The sequence below is a fragment of the Stylophora pistillata genome, chromosome 3 (genome assembly GCF_964205215.1).
Source record: "Stylophora pistillata chromosome 3, jaStyPist1.2, whole genome shotgun sequence".
NCBI classification, from domain to species: domain Eukaryota; kingdom Metazoa; phylum Cnidaria; class Anthozoa; order Scleractinia; family Pocilloporidae; genus Stylophora; species Stylophora pistillata.
The window spans coordinates 390,932-417,080 of record NC_142521.1 but is presented as its reverse complement, the minus strand read 5'-3'; the positions used below and the strand labels follow the sequence as shown (position 1 = coordinate 417,080).

General features: G+C 36.8%; 4 protein-coding genes and 1 long non-coding RNA gene across 15 annotated transcripts in view; 3 read left to right on the top strand and 2 right to left on the bottom strand.

Moving 5' to 3' along the window:
* Positions 1–26,149, top strand: part of LOC148733974 (separin-like) — a 55,739-nt gene that overhangs the window by 17,351 nt on the left and 12,239 nt on the right. The gene's annotated exons all lie outside the window — the stretch shown is intronic.
* LOC148733979 (serine/threonine-protein kinase Nek11-like) lies at positions 3,617–10,867 on the top strand. 6 transcript variants are annotated; one of them, XM_088753178.1, is made up of 11 exons: positions 3,637–3,741; positions 4,391–4,452; positions 4,786–4,870; positions 5,469–5,549; positions 6,316–6,434; positions 6,585–6,614; positions 9,293–9,369; positions 9,849–9,917; positions 10,106–10,179; positions 10,277–10,698; positions 10,805–10,867. In XM_088753178.1, exons 1-7 carry the CDS (start codon positions 3,652–3,654, stop codon positions 9,312–9,314), a joined length of 489 nt encoding a protein of 162 aa, XP_088609304.1. In that variant the 5' UTR covers positions 3,637–3,651; the 3' UTR covers positions 9,315–9,369; positions 9,849–9,917; positions 10,106–10,179; positions 10,277–10,698; positions 10,805–10,867. The 6 variants fall into 6 exon arrangements, with proteins under 6 accessions (XP_088609301.1, XP_088609304.1, XP_088609303.1 ...); XM_088753177.1 differs by having other exon boundaries at positions 10,613–10,698; positions 10,805–10,855; XM_088753179.1 differs by lacking the exon at positions 10,805–10,867 and having other exon boundaries at positions 10,277–10,304; positions 10,613–10,698.
* On the bottom strand, positions 13,339–18,706 carry LOC148733978 (uncharacterized). Of its 3 annotated transcripts, XR_015998674.1 has the most exons (10): positions 18,579–18,706; positions 17,947–18,101; positions 17,243–17,423; positions 17,067–17,103; positions 15,955–16,111; positions 15,384–15,454; positions 15,233–15,293; positions 14,510–14,673; positions 13,687–13,744; positions 13,341–13,455 (listed from the first exon to the last, which is right to left on the bottom strand). XR_015998674.1 is itself a non-coding variant. In XM_088753196.1 (5 exons), exons 1-4 carry the CDS (start codon positions 18,047–18,049, stop codon positions 16,001–16,003), a joined length of 432 nt encoding a protein of 143 aa, XP_088609322.1. In that variant the 5' UTR covers positions 18,050–18,087; the 3' UTR covers positions 15,377–15,454; positions 15,955–16,000. The 3 variants fall into 3 exon arrangements, 1 of the variants encoding a protein (XP_088609322.1); XR_015998673.1 differs by lacking the exon at positions 18,579–18,706 and having other exon boundaries at positions 13,339–13,455; positions 15,907–16,111; positions 17,947–18,087; XM_088753196.1 differs by lacking the exons at positions 13,341–13,455; positions 13,687–13,744; positions 14,510–14,673; positions 15,233–15,293; positions 18,579–18,706 and having other exon boundaries at positions 15,377–15,454; positions 17,947–18,087.
* LOC148733976 (uncharacterized) lies at positions 18,597–26,122 on the bottom strand. Of its 4 annotated transcripts, XM_088753163.1 has the most exons (9): positions 25,945–26,122; positions 24,871–25,064; positions 24,255–24,422; positions 23,848–23,919; positions 23,400–23,755; positions 23,003–23,079; positions 22,489–22,678; positions 21,571–21,870; positions 20,051–21,048 (listed from the first exon to the last, which is right to left on the bottom strand). In XM_088753163.1, exons 1-7 carry the CDS (start codon positions 26,088–26,090, stop codon positions 22,579–22,581), a joined length of 1,113 nt encoding a protein of 370 aa, XP_088609289.1. In that variant the 5' UTR covers positions 26,091–26,122; the 3' UTR covers positions 20,051–21,048; positions 21,571–21,870; positions 22,489–22,578. The 4 variants fall into 4 exon arrangements, with proteins under 4 accessions (XP_088609288.1, XP_088609289.1, XP_088609290.1 ...); XM_088753162.1 differs by lacking the exons at positions 20,051–21,048; positions 21,571–21,870 and adding an exon at positions 18,597–18,735 and having other exon boundaries at positions 25,945–26,121; XM_088753164.1 differs by lacking the exon at positions 21,571–21,870.
* Positions 19,447–20,543, top strand: LOC148733977 (uncharacterized). Its single transcript, XR_015998686.1, has 2 exons — positions 19,447–19,572; positions 20,084–20,543. It is a non-coding gene; the product is annotated as an uncharacterized LOC148733977 (long non-coding RNA).

Below are 26,149 nucleotides of genomic sequence, written 5' to 3'. Positions count from 1 at the left end.
TCTCCTTACTGTATCAACACTATATCAAACAGACAAGTAATGAGAATAAAGACAAATACCAATTGATAAAGGGATTATAAGTTAAGCTAATACCAAATTCTCCAAACTTAGATCATAGAAATTGTGAAGCAGACACTAAGGAGAATTATGAATGAAATCTTGGGAGTGAAAGAGTAATAAGTTTTCCCCTCTTACCCACCCTTGTTCCTATTTGGTTCATCGCAAACCTGTTTCATGTTTGTAGCCATAGCAAATTGACCTCATGAGCTAGAAGGCCTATCTTGTCACAGCTTATTTCAGTTTCAGAATCATGAACTGGTTAGGAGTGTTGGTGATTCCCCCTAGAAAGAATACCAGTTCATGAAAAGGTTACTCCCCTCTAGCGCTCCACACTAATGGTAGCCAACTAGCCACAGACTAGTGGAAATTCAGTTTTGGCTAGTGGTTTCTGATTTCCAACAGCCAGTTTGGCTAGTAAACAAACTAAAATTGCCGTAACATCTAAGATGTCACTGGCCACTTGGCTAGTAAGTTGAAAAGTTCAGCACAAAACTTTTTGTCAAAGTTTCCCTTAAAGTCTTCCAAAACCCCTTTATACTCCTGTGCTGGGTTGTTCTTTACTTCTACATGTGTTTAGCTACCAGTAATTAAGAAATTTGTCGAATTCTGGCAGTTGTTGACTGTATGAAAGGACCTTGTTCTAGCTTAGAACACCTGCTTCCCATAAGACAGTCTTGAAACAATACTTGAATGTAACATTTTCAGCGAGGAAAACTCTCATGTATAGGGTCAAACCATAGTTCAACTGAACTATTAATTATTTCAATAAACTTTAAATTATAGTACCTTCATCAATTGAACAGACTTTACCTCTTCAGCTTGGACAATGATTTTCTCTTCTGTTTCAGCTCCAAAGCTACAGATTTTTAACTCATCACAGGCAAGAGCCAGCAATGGCACTCCGTCAGTAAAACAGTCGCTTTGATAGGACACACAGCCTACATTGTAAACAGTACTACCCAGCCATCACAGCTCATTAAGAGATAAAGGAATATCAGGGTCTTCAAGAGCATCGTGAATAACCTTGCTTGCTTGCTGTGCAACTGTAACACATTCTCTCAGAATGTGAATTCTGTGAAGAAAACAAAACTGTGAATCAAAAACTGCACTTTGAATGACAACATACAGTTGTACTTCACCCATCACCTCTCACAAACTGACTAGTAACAAACAGTAGAATACTTTCCTTCCACAAGATAAGGAGTTCTATTTGACAATGGAGACCATCCATTTATTCGAAGAGAGAGTGAAGAGAGCCCCTTCTCCATTTTTCCACCATCATAGTTTTTCCAGGACTTGACCACTTGAATGAACTTGAGCAAGTCATTAGCATGACAAAAAGCCTGGTCAATCTGACCCTTAGATATGAGCTGAACAATAATCAAATAAATTGTCTTGCCAAGTTGGTCAGTGAAGGAATAAACTTGAGATATTTACCATTCTGAATAGATAATGTGTCGCTGAGCAACATACTCACTAAACAAAAATCCATAGAATTGTATATTAGTCAGTAATCATTTTAATTTTCACATTACTTCTAATGAAGGATAAGTATGAACTCTTACAAACAAAATTAACATTTTTCAACCATTTTAAGGAAGTTGTTCATTAGTATTTTACTACTACTAAAGTCAGTATTGTCGGTTCACCAAAATGATCTGGGGTGTTCTAAGAAGGTATACAGGTGTATTGTTTCCCACTATCACACAACTAGAAACTATATTTCGTGTAGGAGACAAAAGTCATTTTGAGATTGATTATCAAAGATAAGAAATAAAAAAAATTCTGAGGTTTCTTCAAGTCTCTTTTTTATATTCAGATGGAGAGGAAGGGACAAAAAAAGTCATAAACATTCAGGGTTCTCCTTAAGTACTGGCCACCATTTTAGAACATGAAAAAAACTACCTTGATTTTGAGTTGTGAAAAAACAACAAATTTCCTGAACAAACAACTTCCTTGAAGGCCATTTTCGCATAAACATCCACAAAAATATTTAAGGTTAAATTACATTTTCATGCTGGTTGAGCACCCATTCAATCTCTACCTAGCTCATGTTTACCTAGCCAACCAACTATCATATCACTTTGCATATACTTCCAAACAAATGCATGAGATAGAATTTTAGAGCCCATACATTTTAAATAGATTAAGTACAAACCAACTCAATTGGGGGTAACTGGGTATTTATTGCCTAAGACCATATGCGATGCTCCCCATGACAGGGAGGTAAATAGAAGAAAAGAAAGAAAAAAAATTTTTTGCAGATTTTTACAGAGAGGAAAACAGGAAGACCTGGAGAAAATACTCCTGGAGTGAGGACAAGAACCAAAAACTGAGTCAACCCACATCTCATGCCAAGTCCAGGAATTGAACCTGCATCACAACATGGAAGGGGGGGGGTGAGTCCTCTCACCCCTGTGCCATCCCCTCTCCCAGAAACAATACTTTGTGGGCAGCATGCCCCAAGATCCCAGAATGCATGCAACTAACCATATACTGGCTAATAGCCAATCCTTTTTGAAAACTCTGTACACTTATTTTGCAGCTCTCACTTACCTAAATTTGAGGAGTTTGTGATTTCATCAAGGTGCTTCCCTTTTGCTTTGACTTTTTTCAAAGTCTCAATAGCCCATCTCAGAAACTTGGTTGAAAACAATGTGTATTTTGACACAGATTCTTCTGCAACTTTGCAACCCAACTTGCTGCCATTTTTGGCATTCAAGGGTGATCGTAGCGGAGAAAGATAGTCTAAAAGAAAATTAGAGAATTGCTTCATAAACATAATCATGCCATCTTTCAAAATGTTGTTTCATGTACTCACAAAAATATTAAACAGATTTCGCCTTTTTTAACCCTTTGACTTGGGGGTGACTAGCATCTCATTTCTCCTTACAATGTCACCCCCAAAACACACATAATTTGAGAACATGAGAATAACGGAATTGATCACCAACGGAAATGATCACCGATGAAAGAAGCTCTTAATTGTTGAATTAATTCTACTTATTGTCAGTATCTTTGGAAATGTGTAAAGTTCAGTATGCAAAACAAGTGTATTACATGGGTAAAACATTCTCCCGTCGATGAAGGCAAACGAATACCCTTTCCATCGATCGTGCGCAATTATTTTTCAGAAGAATGGTATTCCACATTTACTAAAATTCAATCGATGGAAAGTCAACATCGTTTCCCTGTAGCTTGATGATAATCATAAAACTGCACAAAACTTTAAAAGCTATCATAAGCTTGCTTTAAGGAAACATAATTGCAAAACTATATTTGCGAAGACGGACCTTGGTGTCTTCAAACAAATCGTTTGTTTCACCATTCAGAAGCGCCTTCAGAATTCTTTCCCCCTCCATGTATCCAAGAGGTCCGTTCCATCACAGGTTTTTCATCGTAATGGCTCTTGAAGAAGGTCCTCACGGAAACTTTAGTCGTGAGTTCCCGCTAGTATTGGTGAAACACCACTAATCAAATCAAAAATGGCGCCTTCTTTTTCACCGGTTAGGAGTCCATGTATGACCCCGTAAAATGTCCTGAGCTCGGTATATATTTTCAATGTATTCCAATGTATTCCAATGTATTCCAATGTATTCCCATACATGGACTACTAACCCAAAACTGGCTGTTTGGAATCAAAATTATCTTCGTTTGTCAGTCAACTCTTCCACACATCCGGTGAGAAAGAGTAACATACATTCACTTCCATAGCGTAGTAGATGTAAAAAAAAAAAAAAAAACTGTCCGAAAAGTATGCAACAGGCGGACTTATCTGGGCGGTAAAACTTTCACCGGCTGCCGTAGGGTTATCATTTGTGTGATATCATTAATTTTTTTGTTTACAGCACCTTTATTGACCAATATCACTGTATGATTTTGGTGGTTCTTCTTTGTAGAATGTCGATACCATTGTTCCCCTGTTTATGCGTAACAGTGGGAAAGAGCAAAATGTTCAGTTCCTATTGAAACTAAAACTGTGTGTGTACATGTATAACGCAAGTGAACACTTTATTGATTTATGAAGAACTCGCTGCAACAAATATTTGAGAAGGTGACCTCTTGCGCTCAATCCATCAATCAATAATCTTTATTTATACACGATAAGTATTAAAAACGACACTTCGCTTGTGGGGTCGTGTCTAAATAATTAAGTAAGATAACTAATGAATTAGAGAATAAATAGGATATACCCAGCTAAAATCATATCGCTACTTACTACTTGCAAGTCGAAAACGATAAAAGCTTAAGCTTTTATGCACATCAAACTTTTATGAGAACAAAGTGAGGTGCATTTTGATTGTATTTGTGCTTACACACTGGAGTCTAGAGGAAAGCCACAGGTATCAGATTAACCTTGGTAGTGGATAGAACGAGGACGTGTCTGTCAGGGTAAGATCGTTTCTAACTAAAAAATTACCATATGAATCTTCTCTTCTTGCTTTAATGGAACAAAGGGCTGTTGTAAGAAAATTCTCCCTGATTCAACTCTGCTATTAGTATGGAACAAGATCACTCAACAAATGGACAATCAAGTAGCAATTAAGCTTATTTGTCCATGCCATGGAAAAAAAAAACCTGAATTTATGTAATGTAACTGTAGAGTTCACTAAAACAACCTTGAAACAGGAATCAGAAATTAATTATTCAACAAACTTCTTCAGCAGCAGATCTGTAAAAAAGTTTTTATCACTGACACACAATTTATCTTCTTAATTCATTTAGGAAGGTTTTGAAGGAGATATTTGTGGGGGAGCTACAGCCAGATGAAACAGTAGATGCCATGAGAGAAGCTAGATTGTTATCCAATGTAGGTTTACAAATTTAGCTCGTATTAATCGACAGATATGCAAGAGAGCATAATGTACAACAAGCAACATATACCCTGAACTTAAAAAACTTAAATTTGTCAAATGAACATCCAGTATTTTTTTACTTTAACTGAAATAACTGAGACTTTCTGAGGTTGCCTAGAAATGATGAATTGTACACTGCTCATAGGGGAAAGTTGGTATGTGGGAGATTCAACATGGTGAATACATTTGGTCACTATATTGGACGGGTGGAAGATCTCGGACAAGTGATAAAGTGAGAGGCAAGGTGGGGGGGGTTTCTGGTTTTTCTTCTCCTCTTTCCTCCCTTTTGGTTTGTCACTCCTCCCAGATCAATTCCACCCATCCATTATGGCAACCAAATATATTTGCCCCCTTGAATCTTGCATGCACACACCAACTACGGCCTGCAAGCAGGCTAGATGAATTGTGGACATAGAAATAGTAAAAAAAAAATTTGATGTAACTTGTGATATTCCCTACAAGTATTGTAGCATAGCTGTTTGGGAGAGTGCTCTCAATTCCCACTGTCTTTGTAACAACAAGTGCCAGATTGAATTTTTCACCTTTTTTTAGCTAAATCATCCTAACATTGACAAGTTCTTGGATAGTTTCATGGATGGAGAGTTCTTCTGCATTGTTACAGAATATTGTGAGGTGAGTTTGAATGTTTATGTCAAATATATCTGTCTTGATTTAAAGTCTGTTTTTAATTTGGTGATACACATGTGATGTTACTTAGCATATCATGATATGGTGACTGCTAGATCATCTTCTTTGTTCTTTTGTTCTCTCACCGCCTCAATTTAATTCATAACTCAATATTTACACATTGAAAAGCACACAGCAACTGACATTTGTCATGTACATGTAGCAGCAAACTACTAGATAAATATAGAAAGTATTCAGATAGATAAAATGGAAAGGTGTTCTGATAATTTGTGCTTTTAAAATTGTTGCATGAATTTTGAATGTTATCTCATCCCCTAAAAATTGTCCCATGTCTCATCAAATTGTATGTAAATCATTTTCTGTCAATTCATTTTTACTATTGTAATTATAACCCAAAATTCCAGTTTGAGTAATGAAACCAAACTTTGGGTTTACATCTCTTTACCTTAGTTAAGGAAAAATGCATCTGCGGGCATGATCTATAAACTAAGGTAAACCTCTTGGTCTTTGCAAGAGGTTTGCCAGCAGATTTTTTTGTTTTTGTTTTGTTTTGTTATGGTACATGAATTGTTTCACAGAAATTCATGTGTCTATGTAAAATGTCTTCATGTGGAAACTGATAATTCCTTGAAATTTTCTACTTACTAGCTAATAAGTTCCTCCAGCCTTCTCTTTTGAAACTACTGCATGTTCACCATGCATACTTGGGGATTATATACACAATCTAAACTGTGCATTTTTTTCTACCTAGGGAGGTGATCTTGATGATAAAATTAAGGCTTGGGAGAAAGCTGGGAAGACATTTGACGAGTCATTAATTTTGGCATGGTTTATTCAACTGGTTCTAGCTGTCAAGTTTATGCATGAAAAGTAAGTTGGTATGAAGTTAATCCCTCCCCATTTAACTTCAAACTGCTGGAGAAATTTTTGAAAACATACTACACTCTTTGATGCTTTATTTTTCTGATAACAGTTCACATTTCTGTACTATGAATCTAATTGACATTTTGCTTCATGCAGGCGAATTCTACACAGAGATTTAAAGACAAGGTACAACATATCGCACCTTTGTGTGTTTGATATGCACTTTCATTATTTTACTATGCATGTTATGTATTGCCTCTTTTTATTTTAACCATGTCATCTCTAAAACCCAAACTATATTGCATTGTATTGAGCAGTCTATGATCTATAATTTTTTAAAATACTTTTTTTTTGTTTAGTATATTGTAATGTCATACTGCTCACAAAGAAGTGACAGATTCTATAGGATGGATCGTTTATTAAAAAGAAACACCTCGCAGTCCGAAGACTGAATTACGTGTATAATGTACAATACAAGAAACAAAATTCATAGTTAAAATAGTTTAAGAATCTTAATAATAAAAATATACAAATCTAATAAAAAAGCTTAACTTTGGATGATCTTGTGTTAAAAAATATACATACTTAAACATATATATTTACATCCTTAGGCTATGGCTAACAATAAAAGATTTTTTCAGATGATCAGTCTTGCACACTGGCATGTTAAACTTCCTATTGTTGCGCAGCTGCCTGTGGTGCTCAGCTTTAGGTGGGAGCAGACCTGCGAACTTGTGATTAATGTCAAGAACAATGTCATTAAAAAGATCAAACGATAGAGATGCTCTCCTGTCGTAAAGAGAGGAGATGCCTGCCTCTTTGAGCACGCTGTTGTAGCTTGCATAAGGAAAGATAATGTGCAAGGCGCACTTCTGAATACGTTCCAGGTCTTCAGATAAATAGAACGGAAGGCTGAAGTGAAATACTTGACATGCGTATTCTAAAACCGATCTTATGGTACTACAGTAAAATAAAACAAGATCACTCGCACAGATACCAGCATGTTTGAGTTGACTCAGGAGGTACAATCTTTTGGCAGCCTTTGAGGTTACATTAAAGATGTGATCGTTCCATTTGAAATCATCTCTTATGGTAACACCGAGCACTTTAGCCGAGTTAACAGACTCGAAAGCAAAGCCATCAAGTTCAACTGGAGAATGAATTGGAGGAGATCTCTTAAAGCATGACTGCAGTTCCTTACATTTAGATGGATTCAGCTGCAGGCGGTTCTCCTGAGACCAGGTGCTAATAAAGTCAACAGCTTACTGAAGTGCGTTTTTTTTGGATGGTAGTACTATTTCCGGAACAGTAGTGTCGTCGGCGAATTTCCACATAGCAAACGACCCAACAGGTAACTTAAGATTGTTTATCAGCACCAAGAATAACCAAGGGCCAAGACGAGTCCCCTGGGGAACACCCGCAGGAACACTAAGCCAATCAGAGTAAACTCCGTTGAGCTTAACTCTTTGCTTTCTGTCCCTCAAGAAATCAATAATCCAGTTGATGGCGGTTGGCTTAATTCTGAGAGTATGAAGTTTACCAACCAAGATGTTATGGTCCACTAAGTCGAAAGCTTTGCGAAAGTCCAGTAGAGCGGTTCTTACAGACGCCCTGGTGCCGTCGGTGGCGCGCAGCCAATGATGAAACATCAAGATAAGCGCGAACGTAGTGGAAGAGCCTGCGATGAAACCAAATTGACCTGGATCAATATGAGATAGCACCACGGGCTTCAGAGCTTTCTCGATAACAAAGCTCTCGGCGATCTTTGACATGGTTTATGTAAGTGAGATTGGCCGTAGATCTTTGTTAAAGTCCGAGACAATTGGCGCTTTGGGTAACGGTGGAACATTGGCCAGTTTCCATACATGAGGTATACTGACTTCAGAGAAAGAGGCATTCAAGATGTCAGCAATGGGCACTGCCAAGATATCAGCATATTCCTTAAGGACCCAGTTTGGAATGTCATCTGTGCCACTCGCCCGAGAAGTGCTGACCTCGCGAAGCTTCCGCGTGACAGATTGCTTGGTAACTACAATCGGATTATCATCATCTGCTGACACCTGTGCGCCAACTGCCAATGGCGAGTAGTCTTTCATTACGCTAACAAACGCCTGGTTAATTTTTTCAGCTAAAACTGCATCTTTATATACAAGATCTTTGTGGAGCTTGGATTTCAGATCGCGCTCAGTAGATTTAGTGGACCCACAAAGCTGTTTCACTTCTTTCCGCCAATTACGAGGCCTGGAAGCATGCAGGCCATCAACCTTGTTCTCGTAATAGACCCTCTGACAGCGCTTGCGCTCTCGATTCACTTTGTTTCTTAAGATCTTAAATAGGTACTGGTTCCCGGATGCGAATGCCTTCTGACGACGGGCAATTAGATGTTTGAGATGTACAGACAACCAAGGCCGGTCAGTTTCATACACCTTTGTAGAACGCCCGGGCATGATCGTCTTCAGCCCAAGGTTAATAGTGTCAGTGAGAGTTCTAAGCTTAAGTTCACATGACAGATCAGGTGAGAGAAGATCAGACCAAGGCACTTGAAGAAAAAATCTGCCCACACTGGCTCTTTTACTGGTATAGAAAAAACTGAGGAGCCAAATTTTATGCAGCCAAACGGCGCAATACAATGCTCTAGATACTATGCTATAGATACTTGCATTTCATAGTACTACAATCTTTTTCATTTTCAGGAACATTTTCCTTAAGAATAACTTTATAAAATTAGGTAGGTGTAACTAGAGTTTGTGTCAAGAATATTTTTTTACTGACAACACAAGATGCTACGCACAAGAGCCCAGCCAGTGGCAGAGTGCATACGGATTGTTGAATCATTCGTTCTGTCTTTGATGCTCATGTTGTAGACTTATGGCAGCCTACTTTTAGATTATTCTAACAGTGAAGTGTAAGCTGAATGATGCAGAAAAGTTTACTCACTCAGGTAATTTAAATCTTGTAAATTAAGTGTGTAGAAGTGTTTAGGTCTTCTCGCACGAATTGTTCATGTTATTGTCACTTTTAAGACTCAGACACCCATTTCTCTGCAGTTGGGTATTCTGTAGCATATTTCCTTTCCATTTTTGGCTCCACAAAGGTATGTTTTGATCAAGTTTGGAATAAAAAAAACCATCACCCTTCAAGGGACAGGATGCCATTTTGAATCTGTCCAAGTAGTTCGGCATACTCTTGCCTTTGTACCACCCCCCAAATATACATACACCGTGACTTTGAACAGGTAAACTTACTGGAGAGGGGAAGAAAAAGTGTTTAATCCAGGTTTAATTCATTAATTAATGTATAACAAAGTGAGTGAGTGTGTGATTTGTAATTGAAATTTGCCTCCAAACCCTAAACCCATAGCATGACTTATGTCATACCATGAGGTTAAAATGATGAACCGTAAATTTATCTGTTTACCAGCTGTTTTGCAGAGGAAACATCTGGACAGGTATCACACTCATGTTAGATGTGGATTCTCAAAAATCTGAGGTAAGTGGTGGTGTTCCCACTAAAAGAGATCTGTAGATTACGTTCGATTAAAATGATGAATAATTATACGAATTAAAGTTATTTCAAAATGCTTTTGCTCTAGAGCAGCCCACAACAAAGTCTATATGATTGTATATCTAACATATCAAATAACCTTACTACTCAATATGTTCATGAATTTATTATAGCAACTTAATGAAGATCTGAGAACAAACAAACTTCAACTTGATGGCAAAGGAGCTTTAATAGCATAGCACTGGAGGTTTGTACTCTGATAGTTGTAGGTTAACGACATTTAACCCTTTGCACCCCAAAATTAATTTTGGTATTCTCTGCATTCTTCTGTACTTTATTTACAGTATTGACAATCAGGACCTTCTTAATTTGGTGATTATTTCCTTTATTCTTATGCCTTCTATATCTTATTTAAATTAGAAACCAGTTACTCTATCTAAGGGGTTAAAGAGTTAAAACATAATATTTTATTGCTTTGTAAATAAAATCTTAAAACGTTGATTATGTACACAAACTGTGGTTGAGAATGAAATTCCAGTTAAGAGAAAAGATGCAGCAGCATGGGATTAGTAGAGTGTTACTTGTTACCAGTTATATCATCCCTTTAATTTTGAGTTTTATCTTCAGAAAGTAAGGAATAATTAACAACATAAGTTGTGTTGATTCCTCTCTTTGAGCAGAGTACTTCTTCTGGAGAATTGCTGCCATCAGCTCATGAACTGTCACCAATGGAAGAGTTCTTTGTCATGCCTCAGTTGGAGAAACTGTAAGTTACTAGTTTGTTTGTTAAGGTCCCTGTTTTTCCTTCATTTAAATTTAATGCATGAAGTTTGATTCTAATGTGATCACTATTTTGAATTCATGATTTGCAGACCACCATTGTCCCTCGTGTCGGTTTGGATGTTCTCCAGGCAGACTTTGGGCAGATGCTGGATCCTAAGGCTGTGGAGCAGAAGGTAAATGGTTTCAAAAAAGGGTTTAATTCCTTTGGTTTAGTTCACTGTGAATCAGAGCTCAATTGTTTATTCTGTTTTCTGTGTTTACTTTATACAGACAGTAAACATCACAAATCATACAAAGGGAAAAATCACGTGCATGTGGATGAAAGGTGAAAACTTGTACTTTTTAGGTCATTAACAATTGTTGTTTGCCCATCTCTAGTTTGAGACCTATGATTTAAATTGCAAATAAATGTTACATTGTGATTTCTTCTTGTGTTATGTTTTGCTCCTTTTTGTCTGATAGACACAACAAGGAATATTTTGTGTTTCCCCAGATGAAGCAGACATCCTCCCTCTAAAGACTGCATCATTCCGAGTGACATTTAGACCAGTAAGTTATTTGATACTGTCAGTAAACACTGTCTATGCTTCTTTCATTCACTTGGACTTGGTTCATTTTTGCCTTTACTGTCTGATTCTGTTTACAGTTCAATTTGTAATTCTAATTTTTTTTTTAATAGAATGCTGCTAATCAGGTTTTTAGTGCTGACCTGGAGTGTTATACATTTTATAAGGTGAGGGATTTATTTCCTGTGCTGGTGTACCTGTTAAGAAGCCTAAATTTTTTCCAAGCTCATAACAACCATTTATTTATTTGTCATGAATTCAAGGTTTCTGATTCAAATTGTTGATTTTGAGATAGCAAACTGCAGTTCTAGTTCAGTACCCATATAACTGATTTTCATTTGATAAATAGAATTTACTCCTTGTTTCCTTTGTACTTGCTTCAAACACTTCACACGTCAGCAATGGAAGTTATCACTCAGAATGAAGAAATGCATGTCCTTGCTATTACTTTTTATTGCAATTTTCCAGGGGATTATTCCCTTAAATACACACCCCCCTCCTTCCTCTTCTGTCGAGAAGGGGACACCCATGGTGTCACAATCAGAGGCTAGGAATTGTGGTAAAAAATCTTATTCTTTGTCAGGCAATTAACTTGAGAGTTCTGATAGTGTCATTAAGATGTTTTTTGACGTTTAATTCTCTGCCTATCAGGTGAAGTATGCCCTTGATATTGAGTCACACCAATAGTTATTATAATATTATTAGTATTTTGGAACAGAGTATGAGAGATTATCGACTGGTTGAAATGTCCTCCCTGGTGTCTTTCGCTCAGTGCTACAGGTTTGTGCTGAAATCAACTTTAATAAGTAATTTGAACTGAACTCTGTTTATGGTTAGATTCAACGATACAGGGCTTTAGTTCTGTTTTTGTTTCCATATTCTGTTATTAGCTTAAGTGTTTTGATGTTACATCTAGAATTTTCATTGATGAAACATCAATGAATCCAAGTTCCTTGTTTCACCGAAAAAAATTGATTGGATTTTATTTTTAGGACTCACATTTGCAATGCGGACTGAATCATTTTATCCCCAGAAGTCAATGGGATGTACAACAGCTGGTAAGTGATAATTTAGCCATTCACACCAAAGCTAAAACACACGTTAAAGCTGTTTTTTCAAGCATGGTTTGATGTTTTCCCCATTGAAGATTCTCAAACTGATTATTCAGGTCAACCTAATTTTAAGAAAACATTTTGCTCGTGTAAATGGGACAAATGCTTCACTACACTACCCTTGTTAGAATAATGCTGTTCCTAAACTAATGGATAGAAACAGTTTTAGTCCACCATAATGTATTACTAGGTGGTGCCAGTATGATTGTATTCTGTTAGTTGCCAAAGCATATGATTAGTAACTTGTTCCTTTTTTGGAATGTTTAGGTCTTTCCAGCCACTACTGTGGATGGCATGTCCTACAGAACACTGCTGTTGACCAGCAATGGGCAGAATCCGATCCATTTTGCATTTGATGACAATCTGTTAAGGTAGTTACAAAACAAATTGTAAGATTTTATCTTTATTTTTCTACCTTGGGTCTGGAACAAGTATGGTTGAAACTAGAGGAGAAATAAGTTATAGCAGTCTGTAAGAAACCAATGGAAGTGGGAACCTTAGCAAAAATTAAATTAAAATAATAATAACTTCTTACCAATCAAGCATAAGGGCTGTACTGGGAAAGATTCACCTGAGGTTGTGACAGTACAGCCGAGCCCAGCAAAGTGTGTACAAAAATAACAGCGGGCCAATAATTCTTGGTGTGGCTTTATAGCAAGTGAGGTTAGTCAGTAGTTTGGTAATTGTGAAGAAGAGCTCCCCAAAAAAGCTGTCGGCCGACAGTCGGCCGACAGACGACCATCTGTCGGCCGACTGTCGGCCGACAGGTTTTTTGGGGAGCTCTTCTTCACAATTACCATTTAGGGGGTTGGACTGAACCACCCAAACCACCCCTGGGTCCGCCTCAGAATCTAGATGCAACAGTTTTCTAATTTTTATCACTGAGAGTTTGGTGGAAGAACAAAATTGATCTTGGTTTTAAAACCTTCCTTTGCAGAAATGATCATGTTCTTAAATTAAAATAGTGTACAATATGTATCTACAGCTATCTTACTTTGCATCTGCTGTATCTTCACAGACAGTTTGTAACTTTTGGAAAAAGGTCACAAACTCTCCAAGACCCTGTAAAAAACAAATTGTTGAAAACCACAGATGAAGGAAGTTATTAAACATTAGCCATGAGTATGGGACAGAAAAGTCTACACCAACTGGGCTGCAAAGAACTCTTTGGCTTAGTAAAGATTCTCTCTTGTGGTAAAATGACCTGACACCTACTAACAGCTGAAATATATTTATAAAAATTCTATTTGGTACACTAAAGGGAATAATAAATTTTGATATACTGATATATACCTTAGTTAATGGGAGAAGTGGGTTGTCATCAATTGGTGCATAACTCTTTCCACCCAATCTATTGAGAAGCAAGGCAGGATCAGCCACAGATAGGAGGTATACATTGTCACAGCAACTTCTTGGAATGAGGAAATTGGTTTAGAAAGTATCTAAGAACTCCAGGAATATGGATTGAAAGATTACAGCTTTTGCTTTGTTACCTGTCCTCAATGATGACATAAACTGATGATGATGAATGCAATGATATACATGCATGCAAGAATATCAACATCATGATTTAAATGCTTGAAAAATAACTGGGCTGCCACCTCTTGTTTCACCCTCCAGACTCTTTCAACACGCCAGAATTGCTTCTCAAACACCAAGGGATAATTTTCCAAATGAATTGAAAATTTTGACCCTTACAATTGCAACACTCTTAGTCTAATAGTGATTGATTCCACTCTTTGAAAACACTTTGCTAATGTATAGCCCACACCCTCTTTAACTTCTGTGTCTATTTAAAAGTGGCTTAGCCAGAAATATTTTATGCATGTGTGGTCTTCACAGCAATTATTTTGATAACTGTCATTTGCTGATAGCAGTTCATAATTGCAGAATTTTCATGATAATATTCACTGTAAAAAAAATTGCAGGGGTTTCATCTAAGTTTTTAGCAAGGGAGCAACTGGTTTTCATAGGCAGGCAAAACTCTTTGGACTTAACTTCTTTAAGAGATAAACTTTCTTCTATATGGTCAAATCAGGTGGGCAAAAACTTCCTTAAAACCAGTCAATTTGCTCAGTGCCCAGTCCTTAGTGAAACACCTGAAATTGAGTGGTACCTGAAACATAGGCATGTTTTTTTCCCCTGCAACTTTCCTCAATACTGTAAATTGTTTATGAGCCAAGTCCGTGCGAGGGATATGGATGGCCTGAGACAAAGCTAGTTCATCCCTCGAATTCACTAGAAGCCTGAGGTAACTCAATAAACTTTCAGCAATTGATCCTGTTTTCAAAACAACATGTACAAGATTAACAAATCAACAGATCACTTGCTAAGTCAAGACCACGCCTAACTTACCCTGCGAGCAGAGCCTTTTTAACCTGTCCTCGAATCGATTAAAAAGAAGAAAAGAAGCAGAAAAGAAGAAAAGTAGAAAAGGCTCTGCTCACAGGGTATGCCTAGCTTCACACTAGTTCATATTTTTTTTTCATTTATTTATTATTATTTCGATTTATTTTGATTTATTACAGATTCCAACAATTAAGAGGCTCTTCTTCTGTAACAATACTAATCTAATCTAAGTATATATACATATATATGTAGTAACTAATTAAAAGTATAATAACAATAATAAAATTAATCAATGTAACTTATCGTGAGATATTAAAATATACAATACACATTATGTGGATTAAAGACCAATATTTAGCAAACAAATGTTTCTTAGCACTATGGCAAAAAACATTATGTTCTAAAACGTTTCTTGTTGCTAGCTAGAGCTAGCATACATTTAATGGCTGATTACTAAACAAATGTAAGACCTAAAAAGGCTGGCTCTTACTTTTCCAAGAGTTAGGATTACAGGATGACGAGGAATGTTTTCTGCAGAGTGACCTCCAGACCTGAGAAGGAATTTTGTTGTCATCAATAATTTTTCGAGAGTACAAGTAATGAAGGTAAGAAAAAAAATTAACCTGTATGTTCCCTCGAACCTGTTTATGCAGCTTTTCTTGTCTGTATCTTCAAATAGCTTGTCAGTGAGGTTCTGAACTTCATCAAGTAGCTGAAACATGCAATGTGAGAGATCATGAAATGAGAGATGATTACTTAAGGACCAAGGATGAGGAACCTCCCTTTGTCTCTAGTAGCTAAGACTAAACACATTCTCCTGTCAGGCAATTGATGATGATAAACCAATAGAGTGCAATTTTATCAAACACCAAATAATCAAAACAGCTTATTGCAATACAGGTTGAGAAGAAAAAAACCAGAGGGTCAAATGATGTGGTCTTGTAACAAAAAGTTTTTAACAAAGTCATTTTGCTTAAAGAATTAGGTTAAATTAGTGACAATTACATTTTGCTAGAAAAAATATTCTCCTGTTATAAGAGTCACATTGTTCTACAAACCAATCCTGAGAAAGTTGAACAGTTAAGTTACACTTTCTTTGAAGCTGGTTTGGCTGCATAACACAGCTGAAAGCTCGCTATTGCTTGTAAAATAACTATAATGTACCTTTAGGCATGTTCTGCAATAGGGAAATTCCTTCAGGAGTGAAGAGACCTTGTTTGTATCTCTCAGTTGCACACAAGGAAAACTTCATGATGTTTCAAGTCTTGACCAGGGCAGCCAGTTTTTGGTGAGCAGTATTAGTTGAAGAGTCATCGAGTGACAAGGAGGAAAGACGTTCTGCAAGCTTCACCAGATCTCCTTTGTTTTCCTAACAGACAAAAAGGAAATAACAAAATAAAGAGAAATCTACTTGTAGATTTATCAAGTTCCCTGCTCTGGCATCCTATGTTCTAGTTCCCTGTTATGACATCTCATGTCTTACAGTAGTTCCCTGTTCTGGCTTCCATGTTCTAGTTCCCTGTTCTGTAATCCCCTGTTCTGGCAGCCATGTTCTAGTTCCTTGTTCTGGCATCAAAGGTTCTAGTTCCTTTTGTTTTTGCATCCCATATAAAGGAGCAGATAAACTTTGAGTCACTTAGTGCCACAGTAATTGGGGATACCAGTAAACATGGACAGTTGTGTGCCATGTCTAAGAGGTAAAAGCATCCAACTGGTTTTCACAAGGTCACGAAAAATCTCTCTCTTTTGTATACATAACAAATAGAAGTCTATCAAATGCAACAGTAGCTACAAGTACTTACAAGGAAAGGTGTTATCATATATACCAAAGGTTTAGAAAAATCCTTTGCTATTCTTCTAAAATAACAAAACCACAGGGATTCAATTGAAACTATCCCTGGTCACTAGTCAGTGAGGTCATCTTTAATTAATTTGAGTTGAAACTTCAACTTAAATTAACAAAAAGGATGTAAACTTTGCCATTATCTTTGTAGTCTAGATGAGTGTTCTACAAACTAGTTCCAAATTAATCTTTAGAGGTAAACAATTCCCCTTTGGCATCTTTACTATAGCTAAGATATCTTGCTCTATGGGGACATAAGAAGTTGAAATGAAATTTGTCGTATACATTTGCCGTAATTGCAAAAAAAAAAAAAAGCAAAAAATTTGAAAAATAACTGTTTTGCTGGTTTGGACAAGGCAAATTTACCAATTACCAGTAGATTAATTCAATGTTGAATTCACATCAGGGGAATAAAACAAAAGAAATTAACCCTTCATTTTCAGCACAACTTCATGTTCAACAAACAATTTTAAGATCTTACTTTATTCCCTTTCCTGTTCTGGTAACAGCTTGATTGTCTAAGAGTAACAGACAAGGACAGTTAATGTTATCCTCAAAATTCTCTCATCTAAAATTTTGGATTGATGCTCCTTGACTTTTTGATCTAGTGTGGGTCCAAAAGTTTAACAGAGCTTTTACTAAACATTAATAAATCACCTGTATGGTAGGCAAAATTGCCTTGCTAGTGCAACACCATCCACAAACTGCCTCAAAGCTTCCCTCACAGCTCCCTGATGAGCATACAGCTGACCAACTTGTAACAGGGATGAGAGCAAGTCATTTAGGATTGACAAACTAGAAAGGTTTTGGCCAGAACTTTCTGATGTGGCTAGCAAATCTGCACAAACAAAAGGAATAGATGCCAAAATATGTGATTAAAAGTTTAATAATAAAACAGAAGAAAACTCTCCCATGTTTCAGGCCAGTTTGATTGCACTTTTCTCTATATTTTAATCAGGATAATAACACATCCAATTACAAGCACAACTCTATCTCAAAGCCTGAATTAGGATTGCAAGGTATTGCCAACCACATGATTTAGGTATATATTATCAGGGGCTTCATTAATGTTTTCTGCAGGAGGGAAACTGGTTTTCACAGGCGGGCAAAACTCTTTGAACTGAACTTCTTCACAAGATAAACTTTCCTCCAGACCGTCAAATCAGGTGGGCAAAACCGTCCTCACAACTGGTCAATTTGCCCGGTGCCTGGCCCTTAATGAAACCCCTGTATTATCCCAGTCATCAGAACACATTGTCCCTAGTAGAAGCTCATAGAAATCAGGGGCACTACTTTGCAAGCAGGGCTCTGCAGAATTGTGTCAAGAATAAAAGGAAACAAAAATTCCTCAATCACCTTACCCAACAAATTTTCCTTTTGCTTGTGTATCTGTTTGCCAGTACAAAACGCATCTAAACCAAAGATTTCTTCAGCCATTTGTGTAAGTTTATGAAGTACATCCATAGCCCATTCCAGGAGTCAGTGAACCGAGTAGAGGATCTTAACGATGATAATACTAAAAAAAATAACTGTCACCTGGGAATTACTCATAAACTCATGAATTGATTCACTGATCAAAAATTATCTGGTTGAACAGACTGTTTTGTTGGTACTAAGTCGGCCTAAATTTTCACAGGTCACTTGGCGACGGTTTATGAAAACAATGAAATAAAAAATCAATATTGGGGAGCTGGGATTGGGCGGTGGTGAGGTCACTCGCCTCCCATTAGTTCAATTCTTGGACCTGGTGTCACATGTGGGTTGAGTTTGTTGTTAGTTTTCTTCCTTGCTCCAAGGATCTTTCTAGGGGTCTCCAAAAACAAACACTCCAAATTCCAATTAGACCTAGTATCAGTGGACAAGAAGAGCCATCTTATGGAATATCCACTGCTAAATTCCCATTTCCATTATGAAAAAGTTACTGAATAACTGTGGAGAAGAGTAGATCTAAGTTTTGGAAAGAGGAATTTCCAAAGAAGAAGAGTGAACTTACCAACTATTATCTTAAATTTGTTGATTGTGGGTGGGAGCATTGCATATTCACAGCAAATTGATTTCCATCTGGCTTTCAACAGGTGGGACTTGTAACTCTTGTGTGTGAAGACTTCACTCTGCAGTGCTTCCTTCAGGGAGACCTCCCCTTCCGAATACTAAACATTAATCAATGAAAACCACGACTGACACACACATCACAAACTAAACAATCCCGTGTTTACACGTACTGCCTATTATAGACCTGTTTAATTGGTATTTCCTCCTATACCATATATTGTATAATAATATACATGAAAAAATTTCTCAGTTCTGATTGGTTAAGATGAATGCAGTTTCAGTTAATTCAGTGCAGAAGAGAGTTAATTCAGTACAGAAGAGGGTTAATTCAGTGCAAAGAAAGAAACAAAACCAGACATTCTGATTGGTCAGAGTAATTGGTCAATGTCAAGGTCAATGTCACTTGCAGGATTTGAATGAATTATTTTTGCACGTGATGCATGCGCTTTTCTTCTGCGTAGTTATGAGAAGGTACCTCGTATTTTTTCATGTATATTATTAATACATAATCACATGATTTTCTCATGCAATTTGGAATAAATAGTCACTTGTAAATGTTTTTATATATACTTTATAATAGTGCTGTGTATGTTCTACTGGTTTTGTCAATTTGTAATTAATATATTAGGGCCATTAACAGACTTCCTGTTAATACTCCAACAACTTTTTAAAGGTCACTTGGGGCCTTATTCCAACCGCTAACCCCCTTTAACTTATTACACTAACATCATACAACTGAATAAGAGTTGTGCTTTAGTTCAATGTTATTTGCGCAATGATATTTAACATACTTCTGTTAATTCTTAAAACAGATTTTGCAAAGGTTGCAAAACTTGGGGACGTAAAGCCTGTAACTAAATCTGAGCTTAGGCAAGCCCTAAGATGTAAAGTAAATTCCCTGAAATTTAATTCATCCAAGCCTGGATATTTCGTAGGTAAGCTATAAGTAAATTTACATGTGGCTAAATAGTACATACCTAGACATAGTAATATGACCCTGTTGCAAGCATGCACCATTGAAATCAAATATAGTGACCCCTTAACTAAGGTATTCCCCCTATGGGAGGTTTAATATTTGGAAACTAAGAGGTATTGGGACTATTAAAAACTTTTGTATTGCAGGTTAGTGTCCACTTGCAGGATTGTCCATTAGTGGAGGTTACTCTACACATGTAGTGAAAATTGTATCCAAATCATCTTTTTATACCCAGATCACAAGTCATCATGTTGGCCTAAGTTATGTGCAAGTATTGAATACCCTAAGTTTTTACAGAAGCAAAATAGGAATGTGGTGAAAGCACTCCTTTCGGTGATGCAGTGTTGCATCATTCAAACAATCTCAATCTTAAAAATCAAACAGCAAAACAATGTTCACAACCGTAATAAATGTATTGGTGTGTAAAATATTGCATGTGTGTTTATAAATTTATGCTCTTTTTATTTCAGAGTACAGGAAAATGTACACCGGCCCCAAAAAGGCAAAGAATGGGCAACGAGAGAATTAAGGCCACTGCAGCTAGTTAACTGCCTAATTAAGAGTTTTTTATTATGTTACTTTTTATTATATCATTTTTAATCACTTTTGCTTTACATAAGGATTGAAAAAATAAAACAGAGCTATTAACTTAAAGACAGTCTCTGTGAGAGTAAAATTTATGTTCGATCTCCATAATAATATTTATCTCAAAAACCATCCTTTCATGTTTGGGCATACATGCCATTGTAAAATGCTACAATTTAAGCAAACAAACTGTCAATTAAAGTCTGTATATAATTTAAACTATGATGTTACCTGTTTTGAAACTAATTTGTACCTAATGTAATTTAATATGGGGTTCTATGAACTGGCAGTACTATTTACCTGGCACTGGCATTTATTAAACAGATTTAAAATAAACACCTATTTTTAAACTATTTCATCCCTGTTTTATGTCTATTTTAAGGCTATTTTCAGCCTACTGCCCAAGGCCTTTCTTATTTACCCCAATTTTATTCCTCGTTTATAACTATTTTAAGACTATTTTCAGCCTATTTTATTTTTAGCTTGTCTTATTCACACTATTTTAATACTGTTTTCTCACCAACTTCCATACACATCTAAGGCTATTTTTAGGCTATTTTAGAGCTATTTTAAAGCTAATTTACAAACATTTTTTTCTGTAGATCATGCATGCATGGACTATATTTTTTAACTGTTTTTTGTTTCAAAATGATAGGTTTAAAATAGCTAAAGAATTGCTTTAAAATAGTCCATAAAATAGGGGGAAAAATACATAAAAGATAGGAATAAAAGAGTATAAAATAGGTTTTAAAATAGACCAGATTTTCGTGAGGGCAGTACCACGAATGATGTCAAATGTGGGAATTCCAAATGCCCAGGATAAACCAAGAACTCCCTCAATATCATAACTCTGGGGAGATAAAGGAGAATGAAAAAAACACTCAAGATGAGAAAGAAACCTTTCCCTCAGTAATATTAGGGTGTACATGAAAATTCAATATACAATTTTTCATGTTCATCAACATTTGACAACATGGTGCAGTTGACTCTTATATGCTGCAAATATCAATCACCAGCAAATTGTAGTCAACTACAGTCTGATGAAGTTAAAGAAGTCAGTTTTTAAACAAAATATGAACTTCAGAGTTTCTCTGTTCATGAAAATGACTAAAGAGACTAGTCCCATCAACTTCAAGGAAAGTAATATGAGAGATTGCACATGTCTTCCTGAGATCAGTTGGAAGTTGCTCATACGTGTCAAATTTTCTACTTGTATGGACCCCCTTGAATGAGCACTTTTGCTTGAAGACATAACTGCAACGGAGTCTCTTAGCGAGTCCTAAGCCGCGTGTCGCTCTATAGATCATAAGATGTGATTGGCCATTATATCACATTACGTCAGAGGACATATCTACAACAAGAAGACATTTACCACTTTTAGCAGGTTCAAAACCATTTATTCCTGAGTGACGAAGAATCTTTCATATCACTGAAAAACTTGCGACCGAGACGTAAGGAAAGGATTAGGTCCCAGCGCTCTTACAACATTCAAGATGGCGGCTGGAGGGCCGATCTCCGATGCTGTGATTGCGGCAATGAGTAAGTTTTCTTGGGAAACATTCCAGTTATCTTTATAATGAAATGTCTATTAAGGCATTTCTGTATCCTTCCTATGTGATCATGTAACATCATATCTCGTGATATAAGTGTGGCTACCCCCGATGGGCACTAGCTGTAAAAAAAAAACTTTCATGGATACGAAAGATTTCCCAGAACTTTTCATGCTTTGTGAGTATCATCAACAAGTATCTCAAGTCTCGTGCATTAAGCGTGACACTCACGCAAAATATACGCCCTGACGCGTACGCTGGAACTATCTTTCTCACATATTTCAGGTTTTTTGGTAAACTGTTGATTTTGAGAAAGCTAATTGTCGGTCATAGTACCAGTAAAATTAATTATCCTTCTAAATTCAATTTACACCTTGTTCGCTTTCTTCTCGCTTTGAACACTTTCCAACAGTGGAAATTGAAACTCAGAATAAAGGAATGCATCACTTAGCTGGTTCTTTCTCAATTTTCTGGAGGAACATGCCCTCATACACCCCCTCCCTCAATTAGGTTTCATATCTCCTTGGGAAATAATTTTTTGGAAGACCTCCTACCCTTACTGAGAATTCCAGTTAAGCTTGATACTGTATATTTCTTTATGTTTAGGCCTTGCATAACCCCCCATTCCCCTGGAAATTTCAATCTCCTCTGTCGGGGAGTATGAAGATTTTCAGAAACTGCACATGGAGTATTATCCGAAGTATATAGTAACCATGAAAAGTAAATGTTGCTACACTTACCAACACAAGCCTCTATGACATCTTTGTCAAGTTCCTTGAAGGTCTTTGACAAAAGCTCTTCTCTGTTGTAAAATCCACACAGCAGTGACCTCACCAACACAGTCCTGGATTTATTTTCAGCATCTTTAATAGCTGCACCCAATTTGTTAGGGCACATCCAGATGCCTGATCCACTGATAAGTTCTGTAAGCTAACAAAAAAATGTTTTCAAAATTACTTTTTTTGTAATGTTTCTAGGAATTTTGAAAAAAAGGTTAAATATATATAGCAAAGTATACATAAATAGCTATATAAAACACGAGGAAGGGGTGTACTAGTTGCAGTTAAAAAATTGGCTGAAAAAAGGACTTAGACTGATTGAACTATGTCAATTCCTGACTCTTGATTCCTGTCTATAGAAAGGTAAGTGCATGTAATTGTAGTAGACACTCTGTTTACTGCATATTTGTGTGTGTATATATATAAATATATATGTAATATATGCAATATTAAACAAAACATCTCATATGCATACTCCATCAGCTGTTCCTTTTTCCTTCGAAATTTTTCTGTGGGAATTGATTCCTGCACACATGCTTTCTTTTGATTTACCTGTAAATTTAATAACTGGTGTTAGACAAGTATTAGCATGATGGATATAAAATTAATGAGACAACAAGTTTATATTGAACAAAACAATGGGTTTTTTAATCTATCAGTCTTAAAATATTCAGATGAGAAACAATGTTCTTGTTATATGAGCTTTTGATTTGACTCTATGATTAAATTGTTCAAAATGCAAACCCATGATCCCCATTATTCGTAAATGGAGATGGCAATTAACTTACAATGTTACTGTTAATTAATAGTGTATTAACACTGCTGCCTAAATGTAGTTGTTACTTACAGAGCTCTTCTTTCAACATATGTACCTCTTCTTTAAGATGGATTATTTCATTATCTTTCTTTTGTTTTTCTTCTTTGCACAAGACATTGACACACTTGAGTGGTGGACGTATGGTTTTTGGCCTTTTCCCTCCAAAGTGGGTGTGCTGTAGTGGGTTTGTCTGATTTGGGGTAGAGGTTACCCTTAATGAGTCATCATCTGACCAATCAGACTCAGACAAGCCATCCACAATATGCTCTTCATTCACTCTTTCGGTACTGCTTTCTGGTGTCGCCACTACAATGGACTCCTCGATATCATTTAGCTTATGACAAAGAAGTGACAGCTCTTGCTTTTTCTCCTCTGCAGTCTTGCGCTTTTTGGCGGGTGTGGTTTTCTTGGCTGGAAAATTGACGTGGAAGGATTAGTTAGGATTTTAGAACATTAAAATTACATTAACTATAGCACACAAATGATAAAGCATAAACACAAACCTTGTTTCTCTGATTTCCTCCTTTCTCTCTTGTGTTTTCCACTTTGTGGGGTGGTCTCAGCTGATGCATGTTCTGTTCTCAAGAGAAAATTGTTGCTTTGATGAGTGCAAAATAAATGTCAGTCATTCTCCACAAAGAAATATATGTTATTGTAATGTGGCTTTCAAGGTTGCAACAGGTTTAAAGTAGCATGTTTAAACTACTGTCTGACATACATGTACACTGATGTAGCCTAATCTCTGGTTTTAGAAATGATCAATTGCTTCTCTGTTGCACAACAGTTTGCAGGCACTTTCCTTGAATAGCTCATAATTACTGTATTTTATCATTTTGACCATATGAGTAATGGCCACGTGAGTAATGCCACATCCCACAATTACAGTAAAAGGTCAAAATTCAATTTTTACCTGCACTTGAATCCTCTAGCTGATCAGTTGTTGAAACATCATAATCAGCAAACAGCTTCCTATTGGCTCTCCTCTTCCTTTTAGAGCATCCAGTGCTCTGCATTTCTGCACTGACTGATTGGTCAGAGGTTATGCTCTTGCAGGTTTTATCTGCTTCACCCTTACTACCTTTTTAAAGATCAGTACAAAAAAAGCCTTCACAATGGGCAGTATATGCTTTGCCAGAACACTACAAACGTGTAAACATGACGTATAAAACGGCAATTTTACGTTTTCCCAAATTGGTAGAAGCTTGAACGCTTTGCATGAATCGTTTTTGAAATTAGCGTGGCATGAGAAGGCCAAGAAGGACATTAAGGGAGCAATGCTGTTAGATATTTATTTAAGAAATGGAAAGTTCAATCTAAAAAAGATGGTTGCCTAGTTGATTGGTATATGGATAATAATTAAGTTAGCTTATTTTTTTAAGACGGCCGGCTCGATGAAACTTTGGTAAAACCTTTCGCTGACCACTCTACCTTGCTTTCAGCAAACGCTGTTTTAAGGGTCTGACCTGGAGAGTAACCGTTTCTATAGCGAGTTTTTGCGATCGTGCGAGATTGCTATATACACTTACCATGAACAGATAAAATTTTTCCCATCCAGAGGTCATTCTTGTACTGCATTGAGTCTTCCGTTCCAATTTGAGCCGATCCTCTAAAAATCAACTTCTTCAATGAAATCGCCTCCACCAGTTCATTTTCGAAAGCCTCCCCTCCTTTACTTTTCCAACCAACTACAACTTGGCTTGCCGACTTTGATGATGACATACTGAGCCGTGCAAAAGAAATCAACATATACGTTCCACTATAACCATCATGCAAACTAAATACACATAATATTTTGGACAACCTTCTGTCAAACGTAAATTGTGACAACTTATTTCGCTCTTTCGTGACGCCTTTTCGCACCTCGTGAGATATCTGACAAATCTTTGATCATAATTAAACTTGATTCATCGCTGTTTATGCTCCAAAGCTAAACCTATCTCAGCTGAGCAATGCACCAGCTTGAAACTGCGGTCGATTCAAACAATTCTCTCATTCGAACTTGACAGCTTGCAGCTTTTTCATCAAACAGATTCTCGAGTACGTACGTGTTATTTTTCTCAACTGCTCGGTAATCAAGAAAATCGATCAACCGCTCTCAACAGAACGTTTACAACGTGCATAAATCCGTGCCATGTGATCATGAGAGAACTTTATCTTAGCACGATAAGTAAAATCAGCATTGCTGGTGGGGTTGTTCTTGATATCAACTATAACGATAAGATCTGCTACAGAATACTTGGTCAGTTTTTGATGAAATCACCACTGGAAGCGAAACATCGTGCGGGCTACAAGCCTTTAAGCCAGCAGACATTATCTAATCGCGGAGTTCCAAAATCTCCAAAGTATCATTGATATCAGGGCCTTAACTACTAACAAACCTCGATCATATCTTTCGCTTTCGTTGTTTATAGTCATCATAAACACTCCTTATACCTAGGAAGAGAACCCAACCATGGACCGATTGCCCCAGTAATAAGTTTTTCATGGACATTAATTGCCTCATGCAATCATGTGTTTTTCTGGCTACGGCCCTGAAAATATTAAGCATTAAAAATCATTGAATCATAGCAATACTTTTAAGGATTAAAATACGCGCTTACCTGATACTTAGTACACTTGGAAGGTTGACGTTGATCAAAATGAAGACAGAAGAATGAGAATATTCAGTTAAGCCGTTGGACTCGAGAACTTGATTACTAAGGCTAATCTTTCTTGTTTGACCGCATGTTACCTGCGTTTTGAGCATGGCGTCAGCATATTGGCATTGTTCTCTTCCCGCCACAAATTTCAAGCTGCTTGAAGCCG